General features: G+C 43.2%; 1 protein-coding gene across 1 annotated transcript in view; it reads left to right on the forward strand.

The window, feature by feature from the left end:
• The window catches only part of LOC113406537 (ubiquitin carboxyl-terminal hydrolase 24), a 109061-nt gene that overhangs the window by 74802 nt on the left and 8620 nt on the right, over window positions 1-25639 (forward strand). Inside the window, exons 45-62 of the mRNA XM_026651810.1 lie at window positions 1499-1581; window positions 2495-2636; window positions 3355-3474; window positions 3889-4109; window positions 4881-5005; window positions 5444-5585; window positions 5932-6082; window positions 7225-7320; window positions 8097-8200; window positions 9699-9812; window positions 11806-11902; window positions 14634-14750; window positions 15327-15419; window positions 15760-15862; window positions 16906-17027; window positions 17420-17533; window positions 17825-17890; window positions 21499-21565. Of these exons, the coding sequence (XP_026507595.1) occupies window positions 1499-1581; window positions 2495-2636; window positions 3355-3474; window positions 3889-4109; window positions 4881-5005; window positions 5444-5585; window positions 5932-6082; window positions 7225-7320; window positions 8097-8200; window positions 9699-9812; window positions 11806-11902; window positions 14634-14750; window positions 15327-15419; window positions 15760-15862; window positions 16906-17027; window positions 17420-17533; window positions 17825-17890; window positions 21499-21565 (2077 nt within the window). The remainder of the gene's footprint in view (window positions 1-1498; window positions 1582-2494; window positions 2637-3354; window positions 3475-3888; window positions 4110-4880; window positions 5006-5443; window positions 5586-5931; window positions 6083-7224; window positions 7321-8096; window positions 8201-9698; window positions 9813-11805; window positions 11903-14633; window positions 14751-15326; window positions 15420-15759; window positions 15863-16905; window positions 17028-17419; window positions 17534-17824; window positions 17891-21498; window positions 21566-25639) is intronic.

A 25639-nucleotide genomic window follows, 5' to 3' on the forward strand; every position in this document is an offset into this window, starting at 1 on the left:
AGATTACACAGCCTAAAAGACTCGAGCCATTCTTTGCTCGCTGGGTCTGTACACCCCGTCCCATGCTAGAAAGAGATTTAAACCTCATTCATGGACCAGACCAGAGCGGAACCGTACTGCAGAAAGAGCAGGGGATATAGGCGTCGCCAAGGCCAACACTTCCATGTCAACCAGGATGTCTTCCTTACAGTGTTCTGTCCAAAGCCTCACGCGACCAATGAGGAGAGGCACCTGCACACTCTCTAGATGTCAAACGTGCCCTGGCTTTCTACTTGGAGCGCACTAAGACCTTCGGTAGATCAACTCAGCTCTTTATTGCGATCGCTGAAAGGATGAAGGGCCTTTCGGTGTCCTCTCAGAGGATTTCAAACTGGATTACCACCTTTATCCGCACTTATTACAAGTTAGCACAGGCTGTGCCTCCACCCATAGTGAAGGCTAACTTGACTAGGGCTCAGGCATCGTAGGCTGTCTTCCTGGTGCACGTCCCTGGTGCAGGGCTGCGACATGGTCTTCGGTACACACGTTCCCCATGCATTACACCATTACCCAGCAGGCCAGAGATGATGCTGGATTTGGCAGAGCTGTGTTGCAATTGACCCATCTATGAACTCCTGCCCGCCTCCAGAGGTACTGCTTGGGAATCACCTACAATGGAATGGACTTGAGCAATCACTCGAAGACAAAACGACTACTAACCTTTCATAACAGGTGTTCTTCAAGATGTGTTGCTCATGTCTGTTCCATGACCCACCCTCCTTCCCCTCTGTCAGAGTTCCGGCAAGAAGGAATTGAGAGAGGCAGGGGGCCGGCAGTGCGCCTCATACCGGCGCATACACATGCCACTCCAGAGGACGACAGAGCCGGTCCCCTACAGATACCAGTGAGGAAAAAACTTCTGGCACTGGTGCATGTGGCGAGCACACACACCTACAATGGAATGAACGTGAGCAACCCATCTCGAAGAACAACAGTTAAAAAACAGTTACTAATCTTTGATTTCACATGAATCTTTTAAACTTCAAAACCTCACTTCCCAAATGCCTGTTCCTATTTGCCTTAAACTTTTGTGAAAAAATTCTAATGTGGCATCAAATTACACATGCTGCATTTTAGGAGGATTGATTTAGCACTGGCAAGGTAAGATGGGGAGGGGGAGTGATGAAATGGGGATTAAAATAGAAGACGATCTCTAATCTTAATTTTAGACAGACTTGCTTTTCAAATTTTTGAGGAGATACATCTTGGTGATATAGCTTGTATGAAACACTAAAAATCAAGTGGGGGGGTGTATATATCAAGTACTCTTTACACGGTGTGAGTAAGTTAACATTGTGATGAGTTAACTTCTGCAGTTTCTGCTTTTGTATTTGTGACCTTAACATTGCATTAGCACAGGGTATTTTATGTAATAGATAAAACGGACTAAATTCAGGATGCTGCTCTTTGTACATTACAAAAATATCCAACTAATACTTTAACTTTCTATCTTCAACAGAAAATAGGACGAGACCAAATATTTAAGAATACTTTTCAGGGTATCTACTCAGATCAGAAGATCTGTAAGGACTGTCCTCACAGGTAAGTAACTAGGTGGTGTGAGGCGTCCCTACATCATGGAGTTTACTTCTGCTTCTTAAAGTAACAGATGTGGGAGGAGGAATAAACTTTTTCAACTCTATTGTAATCTTAGTATTGCAAATCCCTTTAATATTCACTGACCGCTTGCCCTGTACAACATAATTTCCTATGCCTGTGTCCTACTGGCTCAGAATTCAGGACCACTTTTCCATCCTGTTTAAAATTGCTCATATATTAATGTTACGTGAGCAAATTTGGAACCTTCTCACCTAGTTGTACAGTACCATGTGATGTCTCCAGTTTTAAAAAATAGAGCAAAATGGTACTTTGTAAACAGCTGGTGACTAAAACGCTTCCAGCACCTTGTCTATTATAGGAAAAATCTAGCATTCCCAAGCTAAAATTCTAAGGCTTTCATAATTCCTTATATTGGTCATCACATTTTTTTTCTAATTAGTGGCTCCGAAATAGAAGCTGAAAATGAGAGCAGGAACCCTGTAACCAGTTGATGGCCACTTATAACAGATCAAATAGAAAATAATTCTAAATCATGGTTCTCTTGTAAAGTTAGGTAGGTGTAAGAAAATTAATCCTAATCAGCAGCTGAAATCTCAACAAAAGTGAAGAAAGTTCTGACCAGAAATTGTAACTACTTTGAGAGTTGATCCTCTTTATATGAGTTATACTTTCCAGAAGTGGCTATTTATCTTTATGAAAACTGATAAGCAGATTATTACTTGTCTGTGATCACTTAGCAAGCCAGTAGCAGAGCTGGGAATAAATCACATATTTCTTGATTTCCAGCCTTTGCTCTAACAATTGAAGATTCTACCTAGGAGGACATGTCTAAGTTAGATATGTTTTGCTTCGTCCTCTAATATTTTAATGTTTTTGTCCCCCCTCTTGAATCTAGGTACGAGCGCGAAGAAGCCTTCATGGCGCTCAATCTAGGAGTCACTTCATGTCAAAGTCTGGAAATTTCATTGGATCAATTTGTTAGAGGAGAAGTTCTGGAGGGAAGTAACGCATACTACTGTGAGAAATGCAAAGAAAAGGTATTTTACTTTTGTGAGTAGAGTTTAAAATACACACTATGACTTAGGCTCTGTGTGTACACTGTGCCACTAAAATCTTGCCGCTGTAAGTTAAGCAGGGTAGCTGCTCTTTGTCACCAGGAGAGAACTCTCCTGCCGACAAAATAAAACCACCCCCAATGAGGGGCGGTAGCTTCGGTGGCGGGAGAGTGTCTCATGCTGACTCAGCATTGTCCACACCGGTGCTTTTTGCCATTTCAACTTTTGTCGGGCAGGGGGGGTGTGTTTTTCACACCCCTGACCAACAAAAGTTTTACCGACATAAGTGAAGTGTAGCCATAGCCTTAGTATTTCCTTGTTTTCTACGTGGATGTAGGAAGAAAGATTTCATATGGCATATGAGGGAACAGTATCTTTCATTCATGATCACAAGAGTAAATCCAAATCTATAGCCCCAACCAAACATCAAATTCCATCCCCTATGACCTTGAGTTTTGTATATCACGAACACTCGGATGAGCGACTGGATAGTATCAGATGTTTTTTCTAAAGGTGTAAATAACCCAGTCTGCGTGGGTTCTGTACACATCGCTCATTGCTTGTGTGTGTTTCTTACTTTCATCTGGCACTGTGTGTACAATTTTGGGACATTATTCTTTAAAAATCATTTAGACTAGACAGGAATTGTACAATGTTTTATAATGAATATCTAGACAGGTGACTTTCTTCTCTCTTTAAGAGAACTACAGTGAAGCGCACCTGCATTAAAGCTCTGCCCAGTGTTTTGGTGATCCACCTGATGAGATTTGGATTTGATTGGGAGAGTGGCCGATCCATTAAATATGATGAACAGATAAGGGTAAGAGAACTGCTCTATATTCTCCCCCGCGGCTCCTCTTGAATTCCCATTTTTCCCTTCATCCCCTTCCTCAAAAAAAGCATTTTTTTTCAGAGACCATTGTACAGTGATCTTCTTTGCATTGATAATGTTTGTAGCTCCCTGTGGAGCCTTTCAAGGGCTGAGTCTGTTGTTTCCACTTTACTCCCAAGTCCTTTATGGCCTGGAAAGCAAGAGCAAAAACCTGCTTCTTAAAGAAATGCTGGCTAACTTATACATTGTGCGGATAAAAGGTGAAAGCACAGCACTTTCATTAGCTATTTCCAGTGTATAAGGCATTTATGAGTAAGTCTTTGTGTTTTTATACGACGACAGCAAGCTGGTAACATACCAGATGGTGTCTTAGTTTAATCCAAGATGTTTGCTTTTGAACAGTTTCCCTGGATGTTGAACATGGAACCCTACACAGTTTCAGGAATGGCTCGACAAGATTCCTCTTCAGAAGTTGGTGACAATGGAAGAAATACAGATCAAGGAGGTGGAGGATCCCCACGAAAAAAAGTTGCCCCTACAGAAAACTACGAGCTTGTTGGTGTGATTGTGCACAGTGGCCAAGCGCATGCAGGGCACTATTATTCCTTTATAAAGGACAGGAGGTAACAAATGACAATGATCACACACGTTAGTGGGTTAGGACCAAAGCAACTGGGTCTGAAGATGACTTGTTTTAAAAGGAACATCCCAGGTTCCTTGTTAAACGTAATGAGTCCTTTAAAGCTACCAACAAAGACACGAGCTACTGAAAAAACGTAAGCGCTTCTGGAAAAAGTTGAAAATCTAGTGTGAACTAAGGTCCAATCCTGTAAGCTACCCCAGTTAATGTCATTGGGTGTGTCTACACTGCATCTGGGCGCAAGCCGTCTGGCCAGAGTAGACAGACTTATGCTAGTGTGCTAAAAATAGTTTGTGTAGACATTGCTTTGACATTACAGCTGGGACTCTCAAGCCTGGGTGGGGAGGGGCAGGGGGCTTGAGAGCCTGATCTCCAGCCCAGGTGGCAAGGTCTATACAGCTATTTTTAGTGTGCTACGGTGAGTCCTGCTATCAGAAGTCTGTCTAACCAAGCTGGAAGACTCTTTCTGAGATGCAGTGTAGACATACCCATTAGGGTTCCATGCAGGCTTGCAAGATTGGGGCTTTCAGTGATGTCTGAACATTAGATGACATGTTTCATGCTTTTGATTTTTAAATCACACCTTTTCATTAAAGTGATTTTTGTAACTTTAAGAATTGTTTTAAGCCCTTCTTGTTCACCATCAAAGCAGACCCAATCTCAGGAATTTCATTGCTAGAGAATTTTTTTTAATTTAAGGCACTCAAACCTATCTTGTAACTTCTTTCACCTTTTCTGTTGTGTTTGACCATAGGGGATGTGGAAAAGGAAAATGGTATAAATTCAATGACACGGTTGTTGAAGAATTTGAGTTAACTGATGAAACCTTGGAATATGAATGTTTTGGTGGAGAGTATAGACCAAAAGTATATGATCAGTGTAAGTAATAAGTACAGGCTTAATGAATAACGGCTTTGTTTCATACTAATTCACTGCAGAGTTAGAATTAAGTAAATTTTATCAGACATACTAGGATTAACACTTTGACTCAGAGTGACTAGAATTAGAATGTCTTCAGTTACATTTGACTAGGAAACCTTCCTAAGCAACTTTTCATAAAGTTTTCCACATTACTGAGGAATGCTTTCACTGCTTATTGAGAGAGGGTTGAATAATACTTATTGAACCAAATTCCCTGTAGCCCCACGCCTTATGTGCTCACTTCCCTCAGAGTAGACTGGGATTAAAATGGTTAAAATTACTTTATATAGCTTACTTTTTGCATTAATTGTCTATTGAATTTTATGTTTCCCTTGTAGGGATTATAAGGCTAGTTATACCTACAAAGACTGACTTGAACCTCATTTTTCTTTAAAGCTAACCCTTATCCCGACGTGCGTCGGCGGTACTGGAATGCCTACATGCTGTTTTACCAGAGAGTTTCGGATCAGAACTCTCCAGTCTTACCAAAGAAAAGTCGAGTCAGCGTTGTACGGCAAGAAGCTGAGGATCTCTCGCTGTAAGTTTATCCTCCTATCTGAGGCATTTCTGATTCCATGATATCTAGATACCATAGACAAAACTAAGAATAGGATAATTCCTGTCCCCCAAAGGAGCATGCTGTCTGCCCTATTTTTTTAAGGCTCTTAATGAGTACTTTTTTATTGCTTCCATGAGTAACTTTCATGCTCCCACCACTGTTGTAGTGAGAGGTCTGACACTGACTCCAACAGCCTCCAAAAATATATGGAGATAAGGATCAAAACACTTCATTAAGATGACATTTTCCTGTTGGTATATTGAAAATTGCCTTGCAAGATTATCTCAGGATTCAATTATCAGCATTAAACTTGTCTGTCTCTTAGATCTGCTCCATCTTCTCCAGAAATTTCACCCCAGTCATCACCTCGACCACACAGACCCAACAGTGACCGTCTCTCCATCTTGACTAAGCTGGTCAGAAAAGGAGAGAAGAAAGGACTCTTTGTAGAGAAAATGCCTGTACGAATATATCAGGTAAAGAACTCCAAAAATAGGGACTGAATGCTGTTTCTGTCAATTAATTTATTAGGCATAGCAGGTGAAATACATTATTTTGAAGCTGACCTTAATGTAGAAATAGATATGTTGAAAACAAAACTAGATTAAAGGTGGAAAATGTTTCAGGACTGTTTGACTCGTTCCTATAGCCGTCAATCCAATGTTAATAACTAATTCTACGGCACGGTACTTTTACACCATAGCATTCAAAAACATTGATTGACAGATTCCCTGCCTTGAAGAATTTTTAGTTTAAAACAATCTAAATGAACATTAAAATCCATGTATATAAGGGGGAGAGAAGAGATGATTGAGAGCAGAAAGGATGGAGTCCTCGAAGTGAGTGTGAAGAACAGAGAAGATATTTGGCAGATAAACAGGAAATCTAGCTAGCTGTCCTTATTTTTGGAGCAAAGTGTGAGAACAGTAAGGTGAGGAGAATGGGAGAAACCAAAACACAGAGAAGGAGACCAGCTCAGACATACAAATGTTACCTCTGCCTATGAGGGCTTTGAAGTTGGCTTGGTAAGATCGGAAGCCAATGGAGGGAGAGTTGGTGACCGTTTAAGCAGTGGCGTACAGGAGGGTTTACAGTGCAGCATGGCGTTTAAAACGTGTCATCACAGAAAACAGAATTTGTTTTAAACTTATTGTGAGGCTTCTAGTGAAACTTGCTTGGGGGGACCTCTGCATGCATGACTGTTGTTGTGACTTTGTTGAACCTGCTAATTTTATGTTCCAATAACTTGTGTAGCACGTTAGTGATCCTAAGCTTTCATGTTCTTGGCACATAGTCTTGTAACATTCCTAAATACAAACAAAACCACAAGCGATCGTTTGCTGGGCAAGTGGGTAAATTATTCTCACTCTGCCCAGTGTGATTCTTACCATATTTTGGGAGAAAATAATTGCCTTTATGGAAATCTCTCCGTACTAACTTCCCCAAAGCAATACAGTGAGCTCGGAGCACAAATAACTTAGTGGCATGACCATGTGCCAAACACTGCCGATCCCTCCGGAGTAGGTAGGATTGGAATGTTAATGTGAGCACTGTAACCTGGGAGGATGTAATGGTTTCTTGCCGTTCATTACTAACAATAACCACTTTTCCTTTACAGATGGTGAGAGATGAAAATCTGAAATTTATGAAGAATAGAGATGTGTACAGTAGTGACTATTTCAATTTTGTTCTGTCGTTAGCTTCTCTGAATGCTGTAAGTAGCAAGATTTTAATCCTTGGGTGCTATAATATTGGACAGGAGGGGCATACATAAGGTTGGTTGAGCCCCAGTCAGAAGAAAAATAGCTGGGTGGATTAATGGAATTCTTGTTTAAACTATTCAATATCTCCAATTACATTTCCTAGTGACAGCATCTAGTTAAAAGCTGATGCTATCTTCCTGTTCCTGATCATGGAAACAGTTGTCATCAGGCTGCAGTAAAATGTACAAAAATATGATTTAAATTTCCGTAATTAAAAAATTGTATGACAGGGATGCAAGTTGCTAAGCTCTGGCTGGTTAGCATTCCCTTTCTTTATGAAGGGTGGATCACAATTGATATTAGTCACCTTCGTATCATTCTTTTTCTAGTTCTTGGAGCTTTCTGTAAAACAATGCTTCCAACTTTAAAGGGACATTATTTACAAGCCTAGCAGCTCCGATAGATGCACTCCAGAGTCCTAGAGCTCATACAGTCCTGTCTACTCACAATAATGGAACAGTAAACAAACCAGCATCCTGGGTCGGGTGGGTTTTTCAGCAAGCTAGTTCATATTTTAACAAAGGTATAGCCCTAGTTTTAGATTGCTCTTGTATTCTGAGCTGGAGAGTCTTCATTTAAGTGTAGGTAATATTTGGGGCCTGCCAATGTGCCTCCAAAGGAAGCAAAACTTTAAAAACCGAGTATTTTGCTATGTTTACTGATTCTTTACAAATATGAACAGAAAAGTGGTACTACTGGACTGGAGTGAATGTGTTATTTCTTTCAGACTAAGCTAAAACACCCCTATTACCCATGTATGGCAAAGGTGAGCTTACAGCTAGCAGTCCAGTTCCTCTTCCAAACCTATTTACGAACCAAGAAAAAACTCAGGTAAGGATTCATTTTAGTGCTCTGTGGGCATACCCGATGAGACTTGCTGGCTTGTAAATCCTGTAACTTTTTGAATTATTGCATTTAAACCTCTTGACTCCACAAATCCTGTTGATATTCACCAGCACAGCAATACTCTCCAGCTGGGGGATTCCAAATACAAATGGAATTTGCCCAACACACAAAAAACCCCGGGAGGGAAACTTGACAACTTCTTTCTACTGCAGTTGTCCATTTCTGTGGGTGTCACCCATAACATCGCTGTGGGGGTAGAAAGGATTTAAATACAAGTAAAATGGTCAAAGCTTTAATTAGCGTGTATTCTGAATTGAGAAATAAGAACTCTAAATCCTGGTATTTTATGAGCACAAGTAAATTTAGTTTTAAATAAATACTTACTTTTCCTGAATATTGCAGAGTTTATGAATAATGTTAAAAGCCACTTTTTGGATCTCAGTGCAGGAATGGCTAGGCTGGATTTGAGACAGTAAAATGTGATGGATGATTTTTTTTCCTAAGTGTCTCGCTATTTTGTCCTGTGCTATCCAACATGTTTTCAATTCAAATCAAGACATGGGTCCTTTATACTCTGTAGACAGGTGAAACAAAGAGAGAGGGTCTGAGTTACTGTATCTTGTTACATTCTTAAGATCTTTTTCAGTGGTGGAAGCAGTAGCTCCCCAGAAAAAGGAGTCAAACCACTCCCCTTTGATTGACCAGTCGGGTCCTGCTGTCCTGAAAGCTGCACAGCAGAACGATAACTACCTCTAGAACAGGGGTGGGCAAACTACGGCCCGTGGGCTGGATCCAGCCTGTCAGGGCTTTGGATCCGGCCCACGGGATTGCCACCCCCGTGGCGCCACGGGCCCCGCACCGCTCCTGGCAACGGCCGAGCACCACGTCTCTGGGGGCGGAGGGCTCTGCATGCTGCCCTCGCCTGTGGTACCTCCCCCGAAGCTCCCATTGGCCACGGGGAACCAATGGGAGCTTCGGGTAAGGTACCCACAGGCGAGGGCAGTGCACAGAGCCCTCTGCTCCCCTCCTCCAGGGGCTGCAGGGATGTGGTGCCGGCCGCTTCCGGGAGCAGCGCGGGGCCAGGGCAGGCAGGGAGCCTGCACCCCAACCCCCTGCTCTGAGCCCCCTCCCACACTCCTCCCTGCACCCCTGCCATGAGCCCCATCCCGCACCCTCTCCTGCACTCAACTCCCTTTCCTGAGCCCCCTCATACACCCCGCACTCCTCCTCTGCCCAAACCCATTGCCCTGAGCCCCTTCCTGCACACCACACCCCCTCCCACACTCCCTCCCGCACCCCAACCCCCTGCCCCAGCCCTACAGTCATGGCCCTGCATGCAATTTCCCCACTCAGATGTGGCCCTCGGGCCAAAATGTTTGCCCACTCCTGCTCTAGAAACACAAGATATTGATTATCAGACACGAAAAAGTCAGATATGAAATTCTGCTGTTTTACTTATCCTTCTGTCTCTGCTTCATTAAAGGATTGATACGGAAGAATGGATTGCCACCATTGATGCATTGCTTTCTAAAAGTTTTGATGCTTGTCAGTGGCTAGTTGAATATTTGGTTGGATCAGAGGGACGAGAGCTTGTAAAGTAAGTACCAATCTCCTCTCTCAAGTCAATATAAGTTACATTTCTGAAAGGTGTGGTTTGGCACATACTAATAAAAGTAGAAGAGCTGTTCAGTATATTCTGTATCCCTTAATCAGATGTTTTGAAATAGTATTTGTCATTATCTAATTGCTTAATTTTTCATGAAGAAGCCAATAAATATAATAAAATAGTGATATCCACGTAAATGGAGAAACCAATGTTTAATAATCTAGTTTTTAGTGATTGCTTTGAAATACAAGAGTTTGTGGAGCTCTTGACTTGTTTATGCTACAAGAGGAAGGGAACAGAAAACATGATTAAATGTATTTACCAAGATCGTTGCAGGTATTCTCAATTTTGTTTCTCTTACAAAGATGTAGAAGCTAGAGCATATTCTTTGAATAAGTTCATCCACCCACTGACTCCTCTACAGTGAAGTCCCTAGATGAGCAATTTCATGGTTCAGGTTGCTCAGAAGGATGTTATCAAAGAGCTTTTATTGTACTTAATAGAAGGGGGAGATCATTTGTGTTCAAGAAACAAAGTCCCCCGAAATGTGCTAGTCGGGCCTTATTTCAGAATGCCTTTCATTGAGAATTCTCAAGTTATTTGTCAGTTCTCCGCTTTTTATGAAGTGGTTGTTTACAAAAGCTCTTCAGCCTCATTTATTTCTTTCTTAGAGGCATTTACATTAAATCCTCCTGGCAGATTGTTGGGTTTATCTTGCACTATTCCAAAGTTTCAGCAACTCTTTTGAGCATAATAAATCCAGGCCATTGCCGGTAGCTATTACAGTTTCAATGAGTGGAGAGCACACAACTTAATACTGGCTTGTTTTGGGATTACAAGAAAATTTTGTTTTGCATCCAAGGCTCTTTTAACTTTTTAGCACATATTCCAATGTATTAGAAAGCTTCATGATCTAAGTTTAAGCATTTTCTTAATTGTATTAAATATTTAAACGATGAATCATAATTACTTTGAGGGAATAGCTCTTCAGCTATCCTACTGTATTCCCATGAATCACCTGATCGTTGTAGTGTATTTCTAGCTAACAAGCAATAATAATCACTAATTGAGGCAAGGAAATTCAAGGTTGACGTTCCTTCCGTAACTTTAGTTGTGAGAGAACCCCTAACTTTGCTTACTTACTTGCATCTGAAGAAGTGAGGTTCTTACCCACGAAAGCTTATGCTCCCAATACTTCTGTTAGTCTTAAAGGTGCCACAGGACTCTGTTGCTTTTTACAGATTCAGACTAACACGGCTACCCCTCTGATACCTAACTTTGAATGGCTTTTTGTTTTTCTGCATCAAACTCACTAGTGTTTAAACAGAGTTCTCTCTGAATTACCTATATGCTTCGGGGTATTTTGGATTTCATATCAGGAAGTAAGTTTGCTGGTTCTTGATCAGAAAAGGAAATATCTAGTGTTTAGGCATTCCCAAGGCACCTAGTGTGTAATCTAAGATGGAAAATGTTGGAGAGGAGGTGATGGTGGTAGTTACGCTGTTATGAAATTGCTGCTTGGATTTTTTTATTGCTAGAGAACATTGCATGGTAATCATGCCGTGTATAAGATCATCCATTGGTGAAGACCACTGAGTGGGGAAAGTGTGCCAGCTCTCAGAAGTTGAGGAAAGATCCCATTTAATCACTTCTGAGTGGCCTGGAACATATGCTAGGAATCTGCTATGCAACCATACTGTATGCTATGTATAAAAGCGCTGATTGAAGAATGTTGATGCTATATGTATGGATGTCTCTTATGAATTGTACTATAACTTCAGTGAGGTCTTTTAAAGTGATCAAATGCAGGTTCACTGCTCTAAAAAACGAAAACATTGGAAATTGCAATAGGAGCAAGCATGAACGCAAGCCTCAGCTTTTGTCCTTTTACATGCCAAATGCCAAACTTCAACATGAAGTAGTAGCATAGACAAACCAAAGGTTTGATCCCAAGCTCCCTTCAGCTTCATTGTGTATTTTCCAGGACTTTCCTGCTGGAGTGCAGTGTAAGAGAGGTGCGAATCGCTGTTGCCACCATTCTTGAAAAAACTCTAGACGGTGCCTTGCTTTATCAGGATAAGGTCAGTGATATTTAATTCTGAACTAGTGTATTGATTTTTGTAATGTTATAGCTGGCACTGTATTGCCAGAAAATACCATGCACCTCTATTAATGACCAAAGTAGAAGGCTTTAATAACCTCATTCTCCATCGTTCTTCAGTTCTTGAATCTCTTCCTGCTCCTTTCCTCTAGCCACGATAATGCAGTGTACCCCAGTCTTGGAGTCCCAAGTTGCATATTTTGAATGTCTGGTACACATCACGGGATCTCAGCCCTCTATCTGTACGTAAATAGCAGTTAAGTTTGCTGGGGAATGACATGCACCTTAATTTTAAGATAACAGAGGATGGAAAAGTCTCGGGAGCAAAATCAGGACCTGTACATGGCTTTCACTTTGACTCTGTCAATCGTGAAGTCCTGTGGAAGGTGCTGGCCAAATTTGGCTGCCCTCCAAAATTTATTAAGTTTCTAAGGCTTCTCCATGATCAGACGACTGCCACAGTTCTCTGTAATGGCCTTGAGATGGAACCTTTTGTCATAAGAACTGGGGTTAAGCAAGGATGCGTTATTGCCCCAACCCTGTTTTCCATCTATTTAGCAGTCATTTTGGTCCTCGTTAAAGATCACCTACCCAATGGAGTTGACATTCAATATAGAATGGATGGGTGGCTCTTTAATCTTCAGCGTCTCCACTCAGTCTAAAGTCTTCAGGGCGTCCATTACTGATCTTCAGTATGCTGATGATTGTGTCATTCTCGCAGACACTGAGAATGACCTTTAGTCCATACTGGATTTTCTTTCACAAGTTTACCGAAGTCTAGACTCTCACTGAATATTGAGAAGACTAAAGTGCTCGATCAACCTGCTTCAGGCCTTGCACATGACCCACCACAAATCACCATCGAGAGTCAGACTTTGGAGAGAGTTGAGCACTTTTGCTATATTGGTAGCCAACTTTCTCAAAATGCAAAAATCGAGAGTGAGATCCACCACAGGATCCAGTGGGAAATAGCTCTGATGCATTTTCACGGACCGTGATCTACAGCAGGTCACCAAGATCCAGGTCTATAAGACCATTATTGTTCCTACACTCCTCTATGGATGCGAAATCTGGGTGACCAATAGACAGTACCTCAAGAGTTTGGAGGGATACCACCAACGATGCTGCCGGAAGATCCTTCGCATCAAGTGGCAAGATCGCTGCACTAACGCCAGCATCCTCGCTGAAGCCAATGTCACTAGCATGGAAGCAATGATCCTCATGCCCCAGCTTCGCAGGGCTGGACATTGTGTGCAGATGCCAGACTCTCATCTCCCAAAACAAGTCCTCTTCTCTCAGCTCACCATGGTCAGAGATCCCATGGTGGTCAGAGGAAATGCTACCAAGACACACTGAAAGCGTAGCTTAAGAAAACTGATGTGGACATCACAAGCTGGGAAGAGCAAGCTACCAACCGACCCCAATGGCACCATATCCTCCATCAGACAGTGGCCCGCTTTGAGGAGAAGTGCCTTGCCCTCGAAGCTGAAAAGAGAGAGGAGGAAGGAAAAAGAAATAACTTGCTCCCAGCAGGCCTCTGACCTGCCACAAAATGTGTACCTACTGCAGGCGGATTTGACGTTCCAGGATCAGACTCCTGAGTCATCTCAGGACCCATATGTAAATCCGTGGTAGAGATGGAGATCATCCTCGAAATCGAGGGATCGCCAATCAATCATCAATTTTAAGGGCTCAAGTTTAGTTAAAACACAATATTTCCTGTAAAAATATATAAATAACATTCAGGTTTGTTGTCTCAAAGAGAAGCTGACCCCACAAAAAAAATTTGAAAAACATTGTTTGGAAATCATTCTTTGTCATGTTTTGGTTTATTCTCTTTTGATATTACCAAGACTGGTACACACACATTCAGAATCTAAGAGTTACCTGCAACTGCTTCCCCTTCCTTATCTGACATCAGAAGTCTCTGACATCAGCATAGTATAGTACCCTGGAGTGAATATAAATGCAATTAACTTTGGGTGAGAGCGCCTCAGTAGGTGAGCTTTTTCACAATGTTCCTGCTTACATGCAACTGTCCCTAGTAATACCACAAGGGAGAAACCACAAGAAAATATGAAACAGAAGTAGTTTCTAAACAGTGTTTTTTTTCTGGGTGGGAAAGATTAATTTAGACCTACTCTCATGCAATTGTCCTTGAGATGTAAGAGAAATTGAGAAAATATGATCACCGTTCTGTGCTGATAGCATATTTCCATGCGTTGCCAATGGGCTTTTAAGTTAGTCTTAATTACCAGACTACGGTTCACAGCGGAAATTTAATTTCCTAACTTTGTATATTGACTTTTTCAGTGAATGCTTCTGTGTGATGGATTAAGATAACTCTCTCATGGGGAGGCGGATGTTCCTACCCCTTTGCGCCACCGTTTAGGAAGTTGTCTAATTAAGCCTATAAGGAAAGTCTGCTCAATGGCCCAATGAGACAAAGCTGGCCAAATTCCATTTCTCTGAGCAAGTTCTGCTGAATGTTGATACTTTGCTTTCATTTTCAGAATGTACATAATATTACTGTCTGAAAGGGGAAAGCAGGTTTTGACTGTTTCCTCCTGGTTCGATTTTTCTCATCACAATAAGTACATCTGAATATAAACACAGTGATGTTAACTAGTCCTCAACCTTAATAGGGGGTGTTTTAAATGATTTATACAGTAGTCAATTGCCACTTTAATTTTAATATTACTTTTTGACAGTTAAAAAGTCTACATCAGTTAATGGAGGTGCTACTTGCTCTGTTGGATAAAGATGTTCCCGAGAACTGTAAAAACTGTGCACAGTACTTTTTCCTGTTCAACAACTTTGTACACAAGGTAACTAAATGAACTAATAGCTTTTCAAATTATTTTAATTTAAAAGGACATGAGAAAAGGAACTGGTTATGGATACTCTATAACCTATTTAAGAAAACAGTGGTAATGAGAACTTTCCAGAATTCAAATGAGTAAAACGCCTATCTCTGTAAAGCACATGGCTTTTGAACACTAGATTGGGACAGAAGAGTATAGAAATACAAGCAATGTATACATGTTAAACCCTGCCTGTGTTGCTTAAGTCTAAATGCAATAATTTGACAGTATTTAAAGAAATAGGCTGAAAGGTTTGCGGTGGAAAGCTGAATAGCAGAGAGGATGGTGCTGTATGTCACAGCATGGTTTCTAATTGTTTTAAAGCCACACAGAGCTTACAAACCTCTAAAGTGGAATTTCATAAAGCATCCTTCTATTCAGTGCTCTTGCTATGTGAAGGTGTAGCTTATTGATAGAGAAACACTTTCTTCGTAAGTAGGGAATTTAGAGTCTAGCCTATACAGCAAATTACTTTTGCTCCTACAAAATGTAATTCTGTATCTGTACAGCAATGTAACTTTGCATTCTGTCTTTTGACAGCAGGGTATAAGGGCTAGCAATCTTCTTCTCCGACATTCTGCTTTAAGGCATATGATCAACTTTCTCCTTGGCCCCAACCGGCAAAATAACCAGGTAACACCTAAATGGCATGTATGTCGTGTGTGCTTAGGTCGACTATTCCCATATTTTTCATATGCTTAAATCAGAGGACAGACTTTTCATGAGGTTTAAAAAGGCGTATTCCTCTGATTATTTTATCATTTTCCTTTAAATCTGTGCTTAAACCCCACCTTTGTCTGAATGAATTGATGTTTCGTAGCTGTGATGGTTTGAGTGGGTTTTTATTGCATGTAGTACAGGAAGGTTTCACTGTATCCAGAGAGGAAAAAGTTATAGATGCTTGGCTTTGAATGTGTTACTACCGATGTAAGTAGGGAGTGATGTATATTTTGCTCCATGCTTTGCCAAACAGAACCGCAGGTGGAGTTCAGCACAAGCGCGGGAGTTTGGATTCCTTCACAATACTGTGGCACTACTTGTTTTGCACTCTGATGTCTCCTCACAGAGGAATGTGGGTAAGAGTAACCTTTCAGTTTTTATATGGCACTTTGCTGAGATGAGCTTACATTTGTGTAGGGAACTAATTTTGTCATCATTGAGGGAAATAAAATTACCTTGAACATTGAAAATAACTCTGCGTGTGTGTGTGTGTGTGTGTGTGTGTGTGTGTGTGTGTGTGAGAGAGAGAGAGTGAGGTACAGCTGAGCCCACGTGTTTTTCATTTGTGTACATGTAGAGATACTTGAATACCATGGTGAACTAAAAATATGGCTGGCACTCTAGGAATGTGTGAATATATCATTTTCATAGCACCCTGTCATCCACGTGTCCAAGAGAGTTTTACCAGCATGAGTGAATTAAGCCGTGTCAATCCAGTCTGGACCATGTACCAGACACGACCAGCTTTCAACTTTGTACTTTGCTTGCATTTTCCATATCCCTTCCAACCCTTTCAAAGGATATTTAATTCTTAGGTAAAGTTAAATAAGCAGTTAAGTATCCAGCCATCTGCCGCTGGAAAGACACCCCTGTTAAACTAAGTGCTGTGGAAAGGATAAAAAGACAAAAGTTGGGATCCTCAGTGCTTGAAGAGGGACTTTAGAGACATCCCCTCCCTCATTTGAAAGAAAAGTTTCAGTACTGAACAGAATTGTTAAATTTGCCAAACTCTGCGATGGGGTTGAAGTTTTAAAGTACTAGAAAGGTGCTAAGTTCTGTTGTAACACTTGAATGTGGTGGTAGTGATTGTGTTAAAACTTGAGATAAAAGTATCCAAGGTTAATGTATGTAAGTAAACTCGTTTGCTGTGGTCTTTTAGCACTTTATTAAGTTGTCACTAGGATGCTGACAACGTAATAAATGGTTCATTTTCTGTGCTCAAGTGATTGTGTGGTGATGCGTATTGTATGTGGTGCAGCACTTGAGATGAAAGTTCTTGGAAACTATTTGCTGTCAACAGAGATTGCAGCAAACCCAACGTTGTCACAGAAATGATGATGGTTTTTGAAGTGCAGAACAGTGTTATATCCATGTGTTGTGTATTCTGTTTTTCTTTTAGCTCCTGGTGTCTTTAAACAGCGTCCACCTCTTAGCATCACTGCCTCAGGTCCACTTCTGTCCCTCCATGAAGAAGTGGAAACCTTGTTGTTCCTGTCTGAGGGGAAACCTTACTTACTGGAGGTAGCTATTGTGCTAAATGTCTCCACAACTTGTGTGTTTAAAAGCTGGTGTTATGTTGGTTCTTTGAAATACCACTACACTTGAGAAATAAAACAAACATTTTAGCCTTTGGAACACACATCAGAAAATATCAACTCAGGCTTTTTACACTGGAAAATTTCAATAACATAGCTCATAAGTGGGCTGCAAGCCAAATTATTGTTGAAGGCAAGTTTAGCAGAGATGGAAAGCAGCAATGTTATGGAATGCTATTGGGGGTGGACTGACCTGGCCACCATGGGGTAGGAAGCAAAATTACATCCCTGAAGGATACTAAAAAAATCCCATAACGCTATAGCTTTTAAGAGTAACACTATAGCTGTGTTGAAATGATATATGTATCTCTCCATTAGGTGATGCATGCGTTACGGGAGCTAACTGGATCATTGTCAGTTCTCATCGAGATGGTGGTGTATTGCTGCTTTTGTAATGAGCACTTTTCCTTCACCGTGCTACATTTCATCAAGGTACAAAGCTAATCAAAGTAGATTTTCAGCGTATGGTCTGTTCCAGGCTTTGAACTTACGGTTGTGTTCCAAGGGCTTTAAATATTTTTTGGGGATCTTAAGTATAGTCTGTACGCTCCTTGGAGTTTCCTTTAAGATTTAAGGTTCAAATCAATAGTTCTAGCAGTTTTTTGTAAACTACAAACAAGGAATGTTAAATATCTGGTATATTTTGAACGATTACTGAATTGTATCAAATTTTTGCTGGTGTGTATTCTACCATCTGATGAATTTTGTATTTCTAACATACAGAACCAGCTGGAAACTGCCCCTCCTCATGAACTGAAGAACATATTCCAGTTACTTCATGAGATATTGGTAAGTGAAGAGTAAAGACTTGTATATGAAGCACTGGCCAAGCAGGCTGGAATACGTTTAAATACCTAACTGAAGGAAGGCATTATTATGGTGGTCACAGTTCTGACACACACATCCTGTAATCTTTCCTCCTTTCAGCTGAGGGTTTTAGTCTATTGTATGCTGTGTTACTTACTCAGTATTGCAATAGTCAGTGAAATGCTACAAGTCTTGTTTTTTCATTTTGGACCTGAAGAGAATCGGGTTCATGATTCTAAGGAATGGTAGGAGGAAAAACAGCACAGTAAATTTAATGGCTTTCAAGAAGGCAGACTTTACCAAATTCAGGGAGTTGGTAGGTAAGATCCTATGGGAAGCAAGTCTAAGGGGAAAAACAGTTCAAGAGAGTTAACAGTTTTTCAAAAAGACATTATTAAGGGCACAAGAGCAAACTAGCCCACTGCATGGGAAAGAGAGGAAGTATGGTAAGAGACCATCCTGGCTTAACCAGGAGATCTTCAATGATTTGAAAATCAGAGTCCTACAAAAAGTGGAAACTAGGTCAGATTACAAAGGATGAATATAAACAAATAACACAAGAATGTAGGGACAAAATTAGAAAGGCCAAGGCACCTAACAAGATTAAATTAGAGACATAAAGGGTAATGAGAAAACATTCTACAAATACATTAGACGCAAGAGGAAGACCAAAGATAGGATAGGCCCGTTAATCAGTGGGGGCGGGGGAAGGGGAACAATAACAAAATGTGGAAATGGCAGAAGTATTAAATGACTTTTTGTTTGTTTTTCACCAAAAAGTTTAGTAGCACTTAGACATCTAAGTTAATGAATGCTAATGAAAATGAAGTAGAATCAAAAGCTAAAATAGGGAAAGAACAAGTTAAAAAATATCTAGACAAGTTAGATGTCTTCAAGTCACCAGGGCCTGATGAAATACATCCTAGGATACTCAAGGAACTGAGCCATTAGCGATTATCTTTAAAAAGTCATGGAAGACAGGAGAGATTCCAGAGGACTGGAAAAGAGCAAATATAGTGCCAACGTATAAAAAGGGGAATAAGGACGACCCAGGTAATTATAGACTAGTCATCTTAAGTTCTTGGAAAGCACCTGGAAATATAATGGAGCAAATAATTAAGCAGTCAGTTTGCAAACACCTAGTGTGATGTTTGTATAATGTGATAGGTAGCTGTCAGTGTGGATTTGTCAAGAACAAATCATATCAAATCAACCTGATAGTTTTCTTTGGGCTTGTCTACACCACACAGCTGTCGCAAAAAGTCAGCATGTATAAACGCTCTTTTTCGGTACTTTGTCGGCACTTTTGCTGACAAAATACTTCCAGCCCCGCGAGTGACATTAGCTTTGTCGGCAGGAGAGCACTCCTGCCGACAAAGCCGCATTCACACTGCCACTTGCGTCGGCAAAACTTTTGTCTTTTGCGGGGGGAGGCTTTTTTAAGTGCCTGTGAAAGACAAAAGTTTTGTCAACAATGTCCCAGTGTAGACAAGCCCTTTGACAGGATAACAAACCTTGTGTATGGGGGTGGAGGTATGGGAAAGCAGTAGATGTGGTATATCTTTACTTTAATAAAGCTATTGATACTGTCTTGCATGACCCTCTCATAAACAAATTAGGGAAATACAGCCTAGATGGAGCTACCATAAAGTGGGTGCATAACTGGTTGGAAAACCATTCCCAGAGAGTAGTTATCAGTGATTCACAGTCAAGCTGGAAGGGTATAATGAGTGGGATCCCGCAGAGATCAGATTTAGGTCCAGTTCTGTTCCGTATCTTCATCAGTGATTTAGATAATGGCATAGAGAGTACACTTATTAAGTTTGCAGACAATACCAAGCTAGGAGGGGTTACAAGTGCTTTAGAGGATAGGATTAAAATTCAGAATGATCTGGACAAACTGGAGAAATGTTCTGAAGTAAATGGGATGAAATTCAATAAGAACAAATGCAAAGTACTCCATTTAGGAAGGAATAGTCAATTGCGCACATACAAAATGAGAAATGACTGCCTACGAAGGAGCACTGTGGAAAGAGATCGGGGGTCATAGTGGATCACAAGCTAAATTTGAATCAACAGTGTAACACTGATGCAAAAAAAAGCAAACGTCATTCTGGGATGTATTAGCAGGAGTGTTGTAAACAGGACACAAGAAGTAATTCTTCTGCTCTACTCCACATTGATTAGGCCTCAGCTGGAGTATTGTGTCCAGTTCTGTGTGCCCGCGTTTCAGAAAAGATGTGGACACATTGGAGAGAGTCCAGAGAAGAGCAACAAAAATTATTTAAATGTCTAGAAAACATGACCTGTGAGGGAAGATTGAAAAAATGGGTGTGTTTAGTCTGGAGAAGACTGAGGGGATCATGATAACAGTTTTCAAGTACATAAAAGGCTGTTACAAGGAGGAGGGAGAAGAATTGTTTTTCTTAACCTCTGAGGATAGGACAAGAAGCAATGGGCTTAAATTGCAGCAAGGGTGATTTAGGTTGGACATTAGGAAAAACTTCTTAACTGTCAGGGTAGTTAAGCAGTGGAATAAATTGCCTAGGGAGGTTGTGGAATCTCTGTTGGAGATTTTTAAGAGCAGGTTAGACAATCACCTGTCAGGAATGGTCTAGATCAGAGGTGGGCAAACTACGCCCCATGGGCCACATCCAGCCCGGCCCCTGAGCTCCTGGCCCGGGAGGCTACCCCCAGCCCCTCCCCTGCTGTTCCCCCTCCCCCGCAGCCTCCGCTTGCTCCGCCGCCAGCACAATGCTCTGGGCAGCAGGGCTACGAGCTTCTGGGGCAGCACAGCTGCAGAGCCCGGCCTGGATCCGGTGCTCTGTGCTGCGCGGTAGTGACAGCATAGCGCTGCCAGCCACTGGTGCTCCAGGCAGTGCGGTAAGGGGGCAGGGAGCGGGGGGGTTGGATAGTGGGCAGGGCAGTTCGGGGGGGTGGTCGGGGGCACAGGTGTGGATAGGGGTTGGGGCGGGCAGGGAACAGGGGGGGTTGAATGGGGGTGGGGTCCCTGGGAGGGGCAGTCAGGAATGAGAGATGGGGTTGGATGGGGCGGTGGGAGGCAGTCAGGGGCAGGGGTTTCAGGGGGCACTCGGGACAGGGAGAAGGGATGGTTGGATGGGGCAGGGGTCGGGGAGGCAGTCAGGAATGAGGGGGGGATGGATGGGCCAGCGGGGGGCAGTCAGGGGGAGGGGGGGTAGATGGGCCAGGAGTTCCGGGGGGGGCCGTCAGGGAACGGGGGGGTTGGATGGGGCAGGAGTCCCGGGGGGGGAGGGGGGGCAGATAGGGGGTGGGGGCCGGGCCACAACCCCCTCCCCTAACCGGCGCTCCATACAATTTCCAAAACCCAATGCGGCCCTCAAGCCAAAAAATTTGCCCACCCCTCGTCTAGATAGTACTTAGTCCTATCTTGAGTACAGGCAACTGGACTAGAAGACCTCCCGAGGTGCCTTCCAGTCCTACAATTCTATGATTTATAACACAAAAATCTGAAGAACCTGAGACCATGGTTATAATGGAGACCACCTTGCAAGTACCTCTCACGTAACACTTAAGTTCTACCAACCTTTTTCTTTTTTTTTTCTTCACAGGTTATTGAAGACCCTTTACAAGTAGAGAGGGTCAAATTTGCATTTGAGACTGAAAATGGATTGCTAGGCAAGTAGGCCTATTGTGTGAAATGTGGTAATGCTTTCCTTTGACAAATGTCCAGATAACCTATTGGTTTTTATATCTTGCTGAACTGAAGAACCTCTTAATGAAATTGATTTCACATATTATCCAAAAACAGCATGAGAACATCATGGTGATAGACGGGAGGAAATGGACTCTTATTTCTCCCAAACAAAACAAATCATTAAGCTGATAGAGGGATGGAGCGCATGTACGTCAGGGAAGGCCATTCAGAGTTCAGATCAGGCCCAAACTATTGTGGGGGCGGGTGTACACACAAATATACAATATTGTCATAAAGGTTCTCTCCCCAGCCCCATTCTGCAATGTAGTCCTTGCACTGGAGACCAGGAGGAAAAGCGGTTAGTATATAGGAAGCAACCTATATACTAATATTGACATTTTTGGCCTTTCCCTAGGGGGAAAAAAAGATGTGAAGAAAATGTGAAGTAAGTGGAAGAGATGGGAATTTCTCTGTTTGCTGGTTGACTTTCAACCCAGTTGCAAAACAGACTCCTCGAGAGAGTCTCCTCCTTACACATCTTAGTATTTTTGCTGCCTCCTCCAGTCTTCCTCCCTTATGAATGTGGTGACTCCTGTTCTGATTCAATAATCCTACCAAGGACTGGATGCATGCATCCTGCCTTTAAAAGTGTGTAAGCCTGTATTCAGGCCTTAGGTCATCTCCAGGTGCTCTGATCCTGCTGAATCAGAGGGCTGGTATCCGAATGCAGGCTCTCCATAGCTAAGCTTTCTTCCCACCTCCACCCCCCACCCCACTCCATGAGTCAAGGTTCTTTTCCCCCAAAGCTTCTCTGACCTGGAAGGTAAAGTTTGGGGGAGGGGAGGCAGCAGCCCTAATCTCATATGGGATGATAGAACCTTCTCTTACTATATGGGATATGACACACACACATACAGCCTCATCCCAGGATTTGGTTCTAATGTGAGCTGCTGTCCCCTTCTAATAATGGTATTACCAAGAGCTCTCTCCAGTCAGCAAGTTGCTGAGCCCTTCCCCACCCACGTGGACTACTTTGCCACAGTAAACTTTGGAAACTGTGGGAAGAAAATCTTCTACCACTGTGGGTTTTGTAAGTAGGATTCTCCAAGGGTGGTGCAGCTTTTCTCTGGATGTCGAGGAAAATTTGTTCAAGGATCTTGTACCTTAACAGCTGCGGGGCTGTCCCTTCTGCTCAGGTGTGAGTTTGAACATCATTCCCCCCTCATGGTGTCTTTCATGCTTCATTTGTCATGAAATCTTACTGTCCTTGGCCACATGGACAAGATCCTACTGTTGGTATGAGGATAACTAAGGCCTGGTCTACACTAGGCTTTTATGTCGACTTTAGCGCCGTTATATCGAATTAACCCTGCACCCGTCCACACCAGGAAGCCATTTAGTTCGACATAAAGCTCTCTTTAAATCGATTTCTGTAATCCTCCCCAACGAGAGGAGTAGCGCTAAATTCGACATGGCCATATCGAATTAGGCTAGGTGTGGATGGAAATCGACGGTAATAGCTCCGGGAGCTATCCCACAGTGCACCACTCTGTTGACGCTCTGGACAGCAGTCCGAGCTCGGATGCTCTGACCAGCCACACCCCCGGGAAAATTTGAATTCATTTTCATTTTCCTGTCTGGGCAGTTTGAATCTCAGTTCCTCTTTGGACATCGAGGGGAGCTCAGCAGCAGTGGCAACTATGCAGAGCTCTCCAGCAGAGATGGCCGTGCAATCCAATAGAAAGAGGGCCCCAGCATGGACTGATCGGGAAGTCTTGGATCTCATCGCAGTGTGGGGCGATGAGTCCGTGCTTTCAGAGCTGCGCTCCAAAAGAAGGAATGCTAAGATCTACGAGAAGATCTCCAAAGCCATGGCAGAGAGAGGCTACAGCCGGGATGCAACGCAGTGCCGCGTGAAAATCAAGGAGCTGAGACAAGGCTACCAAAAAACCAAAGAGGCTAACGGACGCTCCGGATCCCAGCCCCACACATCCCGTTTCTACGAGGCACTGCATTCCATCCTGGGAGCGGCCGCCACCACTACCCCACCCCTGACCGTGGACTCCGAGGATGGGATCATGTCGGACATGACAGCGGACGGGGAAGAGGAGGAAGGAGATGAGGAGGACGAGGCAGTCGACAGCGCTGGCACCGCTGATTTCCCCGACAGCCAGGAGCTCTTCATCACCCTTACCGAGATCCCGTACCAACCGTCCCCATCCCTTACCCCGGACACAGAATCAGGGGACGGATCAAGCAGTAAGTGCTGTAAACATGTAAACATTTATTTAAAACAGAACGGTAATATTTATACTATTAACAATGTATATTTATAAAAGTGCTGTAAACTAGTAAAAAAATAATCAGGTACAAAACAGGAATATTTACAAAGGTAACAAATGGGTTTTGCATGATTTCTCTGTCTTAGGCTCTTCTCAATTTAGTCCCAAGTATTTTAAAAAAATTTCACAATGTCCGTTACTACATGATTCCCAGGCCCAAGACGCTCCACTCCAAAGTCCCAGTGCACCTACGCGAAAATCCGGTCAATGTGGCCGGGGATCGACGAGAAATCCTCGTAGGAGAACTCCTCGTAGGTCTCGTGGAGGTAGAGCTCAAGCCTGTTGATCAGGTTCCGGGGTAGGGCGATCTTAGTGGGCCCTCCGTGGTAGCAGACATGTCCCCTCCATGCCACAATCAGGTACTCGGGGATCATGGCCCGACATAGCATGGCGGCATACGGCCCCGGTTTCTGCATGCTTTCCCGCAGCATGCGTTCTCTCTGGGTGTCCGGGATCCTCAGGAGGGTGATGTCGCTCATGACGCCCTGCTTTGAATTAGGGAGGGGACTGTTAGTATTGGGACTGCTTTACAGCCACGCGGTGGAGGGAGAGGGGCAGCATACAGGGATCTTTCCCTGGGACAGCCGCGAGGGGGTGGGACAGGGGCAGAGTTGATGCTGTCCTGATTGCTGGCAGCAGAGACTGGCATTGCTTTCAATGTGAAAGGAGGCCAGTGCTACAGCTGGAGTTTTAAGCAGCCACAAGTCTGCGGCTTACCATTATTGCCCGCTCCAGAAGTTCAGGTCTCCAGCCACAGTTCTCTGAACACTCCAAGACCTCCGCAAGTCCACAGGCACTGAAGGCGACGGCCGAAAATTCGACCTTGTCCTGAGTGCGCATGTGAGAGGTTCAGTGCATGGTCTTGTTCACAGAGAAAGACTAGGTTCTTTGTATACAATTTCATTTATCTGTCTCAGGAATTCACTCCCTTTTTAAAATTCACACAGACACATCTGCGACTGTCTCCCAACCCAGCCTGTCAGCACACTCCCAGAGGCTAGCGCAGATTAGGCGGAGGAAGAAGAAGACGCGTGAAGACATGTTCACAGAACTAATGGGCTGCTCCCGAGCCCAGGCAGCCCAGCAGACACAGTGGAGGGAGAACTTGTCACAAATGCACCGAGCAGTCATGGAACGGGAGGAGAGGTGGCGTCAGGAGGACCAACAGGCTACTGAAAAGCTGCTTGGACTAATGAGGGAGCAAACGGACACGCTCCGGCGCCTTGTGGATGTTCTGCAAGACCGGAGGCAGGAGGACAGAGCCCCGCTGCAGTCTATCTGTAACCGCCCTCACCCGCCACCAAGTCCCACACCACCCTCACCCAAAGTCCAAAGAAGGAGGGGCGGCAAGGGCCGTTAAAACTTTCAATCAACCCCTGCAGACTGCTCTAGCAGTAGAAGGCTGACATTCCCCAAAATTTCATAAGTCCTTTCCTACCCACCTCACACAAGCCCCCGTCCAAGTTTCACCCCCCACGTTTCATGTCTGGTTCGCAATAAAATGTTTGTTTCTGTTCATTACTGTTTCGGTCAGGTTCTTTTGAGGGAGAGTCTGTCTGGAGGGGGGGAAGGGGCTTGGTAATTGGACAGGACAGTCACCTTTAGCAGGCTACAGAGGCGGGGTCAGGTCCAGCATCAGGACACATACACAGTGCAGTCACTGGTTACCCTGGTCAGTCTGGGAGGTGCTTTTCATGTTTTGGGGGGGGGGGG

Source organism: Terrapene carolina, unplaced genomic scaffold, assembly GCF_002925995.2.
Source record: "Terrapene carolina triunguis isolate 2854851 unplaced genomic scaffold, T_m_triunguis-2.0 Scaffold103, whole genome shotgun sequence".
Lineage (NCBI taxonomy): Eukaryota > Metazoa > Chordata > Testudines > Emydidae > Terrapene > Terrapene triunguis.